This window comes from Varanus komodoensis, unplaced genomic scaffold, assembly GCF_004798865.1.
Source record: "Varanus komodoensis strain SLA01 unplaced genomic scaffold, ASM479886v1 scaffold20_1, whole genome shotgun sequence".
Lineage (NCBI taxonomy): Eukaryota > Metazoa > Chordata > Lepidosauria > Squamata > Varanidae > Varanus > Varanus komodoensis.
In genome coordinates, this window is record NW_025335587.1 from 11,385,036 (window position 1) to 11,393,199 (window position 8,164).

The 8,164-nt window shown below is 48.8% G+C and overlaps 1 protein-coding gene across 3 annotated transcripts in view; it reads left to right on the top strand.

Moving 5' to 3' along the window:
* Window positions 1–7,460, top strand: part of P2RX1 (purinergic receptor P2X 1) — a 30,329-nt gene extending 22,869 nt beyond the window's left edge. For 2 of the 3 annotated variants that reach the window (XM_044430324.1, XM_044430326.1), the window contains 3 exons: window positions 624–725; window positions 3,186–3,255; window positions 6,297–7,460. In XM_044430324.1, the coding sequence (XP_044286259.1) occupies window positions 624–725; window positions 3,186–3,251 (168 nt within the window). In that variant the 3' untranslated portion in view covers window positions 3,252–3,255; window positions 6,297–7,460. The remainder of the gene's footprint in view (window positions 1–623; window positions 726–3,185; window positions 3,256–6,296) is intronic. The other variant, XM_044430325.1, reaches the window with a different exon arrangement.
* Window positions 7,461–8,164: the final 704 nt, after the last annotated feature.

Genomic DNA, 8,164 nt, shown 5'->3' on the forward strand with positions numbered 1-8,164 from the left:
ATGCCGAAAAAGGAGGAAAGGGGTTATCCAGAAAGAGGGCAGAACAGATGCAGATTTTCCTTAAAAAGTGCACACACTAATGTATATAGCTAGGTGCAAAGCTGGAAAAAATGACTACATTTTAAATTAAAATACAACACATTTCACCCCAGTGCCGAAACTGCTGTGCCTCGCATTCCAGGTGCTGTTAGTTACCAAGGGCAACATCAAGGCCCATCTGCCTGCTCTCCCTTCCAGGCATTCTTGATCTTGAAGCTACACTTGGCCCATGAAATGGGGGGGTCCATCCAGATACTTGATTCTCCTCTGCCTGCCCTTCAAGAGCTTTGGCTATTGGACAAAATAAAAATGACATGAATGAACCAACGGAGAACCACCTTCCATAAAACAGGGCACACTGCCCTCCCGCAGCCCAGGGACTGGTGCATCTTCTCCCCCAGTTCCTCCGAGGTAAATTCGGGAGACCTGCTATTTCCATAGAAGGCAAAAATTCGGGCAGAGTTTAGGGTCCCAGTGAGAAGGACGGAAGCCACTGCTCAGCTGTGCCCCAGCTCTGGCTTTGGCGGGTCTGGGAAACGGTTTCCCCACATTTCAGGCTCTGCTGGTTTGTTTCTTTCTGGCAGGCCTCCGTGCTCTGTGACCTGCTTCTGTTGAATTTCATATCCAACCGGCACTACTACAAGCAGAAGAAATTCAAGAACGCAGAGCTGGATTCCATCAAACCTGTGAGTAGGAGCAAACCCTTTTGCTCCGGGCCACTCTCTTATCCACTTGCTGTGAAGGAACCGAAGAATTCCTTAAAACAGGAATATCAGGCTATCTGAATGGAGGCCTGGGCCTGCCACTGGCCCTCTCAGGCTCTGGGCCGTTCCCACCCATCCTGGCTGCCCGTTGGACCCTCGGAAACCGGAAGGGCTCTTGGAAGGTTCCTCCCGGGGAGAGTTCCTTGCCCTGGGCTGAGCAAGTGCTTTTCCAGGATCAGGGCTATTTCCCCACACCTCTCGGTCCCTTGGCCCGTGCCTGCTCCAGGTTTTGGGGGATCCTTGAGGAAGACCCCCTCCAGGGCTCCCCTCCCTCAGCAAATCCACCTTCTCACTGCTACGGTCAGCAGCTGTTCTGGAAGCTCCTTCCCTTCCTGCACGGAGCTGCTCCTCCTCCCGTGAGCTTGGTCAGAGCAAAGGGTGGAGGAGAACAAGGAGGTGGCAATGGGGGAGATGAGAAGAGTGCCCAGGGACCATCATGCAAAAGCCCAGCTGTGCCCATCCTGCGCCAGTTCCTGGCTCGGTGTCTCCGCTCCTTGGCTCTCCGTGCCACTGCCCAAATCAGCCTTGGCCAGACTCGCTGGCCTGCCTGAAAAGTACATAACGAACCTCTCCATAGGGGAATCTGGATGCCACAGGGAAGAGCCCACCCCTGGGTTTCTGCCCCACAGTGCTGGATTTCTGCGTGTTGGGTTTGCTCCGAGCCAAGCTGTCAGAGAAGCCACCCAACGGATCAAAGATTAAGTAGAGGCAGAAGTCAGTGCTGGGGAGAAAGCAGAAGCTAAGCCGTCCTGGAGCTCAGAGCACCTTGATGCTCAAGGAAGACTAGACCGGGACAGGAAGGCCTCTTCAAAACACAGAAACATAGAGAGCCAGGAGGGTCCCCTCGGGCCATCTAGTCTGACCCCTGGCTCCAGCCAGCTCCACTCATGACATGCCCACCATGTGCATGTCCAGCCTATCCTTGAACACCCTCACTGATTGGGCTTCAACCACCTCCATGGAAGCCTATTCCACACCCTCGGGGTCCTAACTGTCAGGAAGGGCTTTCCAGAATCCAGATGGAACCTGGAATCCCTGAGCTTGGCTCCGCTGGAGCACGTCCTGCCCTCCTCCACAGGGGAAAAAGGTCACGACCCACCTCCTTGTGACACCCCTCACATACCTGCTGTGCTCCTGCCTGTCTGGGAGGATCCAGTGACCAGCCCAGGTGGGCAGAGTCAGTCCCGGCCAAAGAGACCGTCACCGCGAAGGCCCCCGCAGGCCCCTCCATGACTCATACGCAAAGGGAACCCGGTTGCCCCATTGTGAGGCCCACCGTTCCCATTGCTTGCCTAAAATATATTCCCACGGAGGTGGAGATGTCACAAGTCTGAAAGTGGCCAAGCTAGTATCAAATTCAGCTCCGTTCTCCAAGAAGCCTGGAGTGGTAGACACTCGCAACAACTTTGTAGGGTAGGTTGGAAAAGATGGATTTTGTTAAATTGCCTCCCCTCGCTTTCTGCAGATCAACAAGCACCTTCCGTTCCATCTTCTGCTCATGGATGGAATTGAAGTTTTTGCCATTTCCCAAACTTGTTTTCACACACACTTGCACAAATATGCACTTCTAGAAATGTGCAAATCAGCCCCAAGTGCACAGATTTCCCCCAAATGTGCATTGTCGTGCTTTAGCCTATGAGAGCAGGAGAACAGTTTTGGTCAGTGCTATTTTATTTTATATTTCCCATAACAAGACTTACATAGAGTTCCAGAAAGTACCAAAAGAAAATAAAACCAATCCAGAAGTCCATGCAGCTCAGGGAAAGCTAGTCCACTGCAGAAGCCACACTTCAGAGTCATGGAAATCTGCACCCTTTGAATCAGCAGCAGATTTTATAATTTATAACTAATTTTAGAGACCGGACAAATTTTTGATGGAGATTCGAACGGCTTGGATGGGACAGTGACTGATGGGTTTAAATGTGTTTAAATCTTAATATTGCTTGCTACAGGTTGAGGAATGATCCTTGGCACTTTCTTTCCTATATAGTTCTCTCTTTTTATTGTATTTCTGAAAATGAATTCTAAAGGTTTTGAGAGAGAGAGAGAAAAGAATTGGGTGCAGTTTTCAGCATCCCCACTGGGTTAGGCTCAGAGGGAAACTGATGCATTCAAGGCCGCCTCTGAGTTTTGTCCTTCTCAAAGGCGATCTTACAAAGTAGATCTTGCAAGTGCCTTGGTCCCATGTTTTGTTGATCCAGGAGTAAGTCCTGCTTTGTTTTGAGTACCTGGGCACCTGTCCATCCTCTCCCCTCAGATTATGGTCTTGAGATTCCATTTAGTTCTTCTGGTTGCTCTTGATACTCTGATCAAGAGAATCCCTTCTAATTTGGAGTTGTTTTTTGCTTTGCTTTTTTTTGTTTGTCTGTGATATTTTCTCAGGAAAAAGAAGATGCTGTCAGCTCTTTCACGTGTGATTTACAGGAGAAAGAAAAGGTTTCTCAGTGAAATGGTACGTGGGAATACAGAATTTTATTTGTTGAAGAACTGCTAAAAAAAAAAATCTGTCCTCTGCTTTCCTGAAAGTTTTTTTCCCTTGCAAAACAGGATTGTCTTTTTCTGTCTGGAGGTTTCTCTGCATAATGTTTTTAATATGCCACTTTGCTGTTGCTGCTGTTTTGAAATTCTTTGAGGAATTAAGATCTACTCCTTTATACAGGTGTTTTCCCAGAGCTTTTTTGTGTCTCTGCCTTTCTGTGTGTTCCATTAAACAACCACAAGGTGGCACTGTGGTGCAGCAGAATGGCATGAATACAGGTGGGCCCATTTGCTTCCATTCTGCCATTTCCACATAATGTCACCTTCCCTCAATCTAACGATAATAAAAAGCCACAGAAATGGTTTCAAGGTACAGAAGAGTTCCTGGAAGAGCATGGCGTCATATAAAGCACCAGTGATCTTTCATGAGTTAGGAATTACATGCAACAATATAATGCCTTATGTACTGGAACACAGAACAGAGAAGCAGAGCGAGCCAGAAGGGGTCTCCCGGGCCATCTAGTCTGACCCCGGCTCCAGCCGGCTCCGCTCATGACATGCCCACCCTGTGCACGTCCAGCCTTTCCTTGAACACCCGCACCGATGGGGCCTCCACCACCTCCCATGGAAGCCCATTCCACCCCCTCGGGGTCCTAAGTGTCAGGAAGTACTTCCTGGCATCCACCCTAAACCTTTCTTCCCTGAGCTTCATTCTGTTGGAGTGCATCCTGCCCTCCAGTGCAGGGGGAAAAAGTCATGATCCGCCTCTGTGTGGCCCCCCTCTCATGTACCTTCATGTCACCAAAAGGTCTCTGAGTCGCCTCTTCTCCAGGCTCAAGAGACCCAGTTCCCTCAGTCTCGCCTCATACGGCATCCCCTGCAAACCGGCCACCAACCTTGTGGCCCTGCGCTGCACTGATTCCAACCTGGCTGTATCCTTTCTGTAATGAGGGGCCCAGAACTGAGCACAATACTCCAGTTGCGGGCGCACCAGAGTCGTGTAGAATGGTAGTAATACGTCTCTCAATCTAGAAGCCCCTCTTCTGGCTATGCAGCCAAGGGTGGCGCTCGCCCTCTTGACCACCGCATCACACTGCTGGCTCATGTTCAGCCTGCAGTCAACCAGCACCCCAAGGGCCCTTTCGCAAGTGCTGCTCTCCAGCCGCTTGTCCCCTCACCACTCTCCTGTTTTGCATTTCTTCTGGTGCTCTTTCTGTATTTGCTTTGCTATTGCAAGGTGTTTGGGGCTGCTGCCCGCATTCTTCTTTGCACGCTGCCCCTCTGCAGGCATCTCAGCTGCCCATACTTCTGGATCTGAAAAAGCCCCAAGGAAGGAGTTGGTCCATCCCATCTTCCCTTGGGCTTTAACTGATGCGTGGGGAGCCAGGACGGCTGCAGATCTCCCGCAAAATCATTTTCTTGTGGAGTCACCACATCCTGCATCATGGTTTGTCCTTCTAGGACATCGTCACAAAGCACCTAGTCTAAAGCATCCCCAGATTTCAACTTTATGCCTTTTCCAGTTTTTCCCCAACCAAAGATGCTGGGGGCACAAAAGTACCCGGGAATGTCCATGGAAATAATTGTATGGATAACTTTTATGCCCCAAACAAAGGAAGGTTCAGCACAGATCACAACAAGTACCTTTTAAAGCTAAGATTCTTAGCTAAACACTTCAGCAAACAGTATTAAATCCATCAAGGGATGGCTGTGCTATGAATATTTTTTAAAGTTAGCAAGTCAAGTTATTATTCTGCACAGAAAAGGTCAAATGGACCGAGCCCAGTAATTTGGGTTTTCTCACCTGAGGAAACACCTGAAGTTACCTAAACTTGCTAATTGCTGAAGGCCAGTTCCTAGGTCAGGTGAAGCCCTCCTCACAGTGAGGGTGAATTTCAGCCAGAAACAAGACTTTTCATGCGCTGCATTTCTCCTACTTGAGGTACTTTCATCTTCGGTCCAAAATGACCCCAAATGCAGCTGGTGCTAGTTTTTCGTTGAGGCAAGAAGGGAATGAAAGACAGCGAAGGGTGCTGGCCAGCACTGGAGAGATGCCTCTGCCCCGTTCCTGCTTTCCAAGCCCCTCAGAGACAACTGCTGGAAGGCAGCCTCGGTTGACAACAGGTGGGCCAAGAGAGGCCCTCCAGCAGGTGGCATGGTTTTAAGTGGTGTAAGCTCAGCACCTTGAATTGGGCTTGGCAGCATTTGGGCAGCCAGCGTGAGTGAGCCAGAACTCATGTTTGGACCTTCTGCCCATTGGATCATGTTTTCAGCAAAGTGCTGCGTCAAGGAGAGCCGTCTCCTTTGAGCGTGATGGATTTCCGGGCACTGCTGATCCGGTGAAGTGCGCAAGGTCCAGAGAGAGAGCGTGCATGGATTTCTGCCTCCAAGATGGACCCCCGCTTGCCCACACTTCTCTCTTTAACCATTGATGGCCTCTGCTCAAATAAGCTTGCCAGGACTCTGTTGCACAAAGGTTTTTAAAATGGCACCAAGCCCTGATCCATGTTAGAGATGGAACCGCACTTGATCTGCAGGGGAAAAACTTCACCGCTTGTAGCAAAATGCAGCTTTCCCCTTGCTGCCTTTTGTGAGCTAATGCTCTCTGGTGCTTAAATGGCTGCATGTTTTTTTTTAAAGCATTTTGTTTGTGTTATTGTTAGCTGCTTGGGCTCTTTTGAACTTAAGAGGAAGAACAGAGAATTAGATCAACTGACCACCGAAACATCAGCTGGGGCAATTTCGATCAGGAAAATGGCATGAAGGACAAGTATAAACCTCCACAGTTTCTCCACGCCTCACCTTGCTTAACACTGTTCCAGCACTGCAGTTCTCGGCAGCTGGTTTCCAGATGTTTTATAGAGAAGTAGTGGGGATAGCCAATCATGGGCCTCCATGGTTCATCCCTTCAGCTGATCTTTGCTTGGTTTTTGGCGTGAGAAATGCCAGCCCTGGCACAATTAACAATGGTAGATCGTCCTTTAATGAGTCTCTCTCTCTCTCTTGTATTTACAGAAGTCATACACTAAGCATAAACCCTGCCTCCTCTTCCTTCCTCTTGCAATGATCCTGGACTTTTATCAACCCATCCCTAAGCAAACAGCTGTAGAATTTATACTTGTGCACGTTGGCGTTCCATCCTTTCTAGGAACTGGGGAGAAATGGTTTTGCAGAATTGCTCAAAGTTTTCAGCTCGGAGCGTCTGAATGAGGGAACAGACATTTTAGGAGCAAAGAGAAGCCTGGAATTGGCGTAAACCACAAGATGGGAGCTGTCCGGGATGCAATTGTGGTGGTCTTTGGAATTCTTAGCTTGGGCACCAAGCAGAACCGGAAAATGCACGCAGCACGTGGTGAATCTTCTTAGGGTTATGCTCCCAATCCAGCCAGGTCATACTTGGTTTCCATCAAACATCTGGAGAAAACAGCAGCCACTAAGCTGTTGCAATTACTTGCTGGGTGAGACTTTCAGCTGGCTTGCACGGCAATGCAAAATGATCACTGTAACTTTTTCCAAACCTAATCCCAAACTAAAATGTTGTTTGCTGAAGGAATCACTACATTTCTGAAGTATGAGATGGGGTTCATTCTGCCCCTACCCTACAAAATTTATACCTTTCAAAAACTGCTTTTATTTCTGATGGGGAAAGCATGCAAAATTGCATGCATTTGCATCAGTGTGCAGAAAAATGCATCCATTTAGGTAAAATGTGCAAAAAATGCAGGTTTTTTTAGGGCATGAAGATACGTACCCATTTTCATGCAGGCTAAAGTGAAAAATAAAATCACAATTTGTTGTGGCATTTGGGACACAGTGACTGAGGAAAATGGGGAAGATGAGTGGAACGGAGGTTTGTATGTCTGTCTTCTTAGCTTTTGCAGGGGGCATGCAAAGAGCGCCAGAGTGGGAGCATAATTTCCTACACCTGGAGTTCCTCTATCATCCGTTCCAGGCCCCCCAAAGGCCGATAGCCCAAGACACTCCAAAGGGTCCCAGCTAGTGAAAGCTGGCCCTTGCTTCCCAGCGCAACAAGCATCTCCATCTCTTTCATTCCACAGCATCCATTGCTGCTCCTGCTGTGTGAACTGGGGAAGGATTAGGCTTGGAAAAGGACACTTCCAAAGAATAGAATTTATTTTAAAAGCAGAGAAATAAAGCTCTAGTTTTGGTACTACCTCATTTTGCTTTACTCTGTGATTTTCCCTTCTAGTGTCTACCTTTTAGCCATGGCGGTTTGGTATGTTACTGGGTAAGGGTTTCCCCAAATCCGCAAATTTCTTCTTAAATGAGAAGAACCAGAGATTTTAGAAAACAGGTTGTGGGAGGAAGTGCAGTGGAGGTCTACATTAAATGCAGGACATATGGCCAGTCTTCAGAATTTTGTTTCTCTCGGGGCTTCTCTCACTGGTAGCTGTCCGTGAGCTCACAAGCATCTGGCATTGGTCTTGATCCACACCAACACAGCAGGATCTCTCCGGGTTCCAAGCAGAGGTCATTCCTAGAACCTCCCGGACGTGTTGGGGATTTATCTTCTGCCTAGCATTGTGTAGGAATCTGGTTTGGAGTGAGAAAGCGTCAAACCTGCTCTGCTTGGCTTCTCAGGCCCCAGCCTGCATCCTTTTGCCCCAGGTCCACCTCACGTTGAGTGTTCATGAGGGTGGCCAGCAGGAAGCAAGTTCTACCTGCAGGCTTTGTGTACCTCACACAAAGAATTGTGTACGTTGTGTGCATTGTGCAAATGAGCCTCTGGCATTCCCAAGTGTTGGAGGACTTGTTTTCGGTTTGGCACACGTCGTAGCTGGGGCCAAGTGTGGGAAAGATGCCCAAAGAAGCTTGACTGGTCCAGCTACCCCGGGAGGAAAGATTAGCGGATGGGGTGCTTT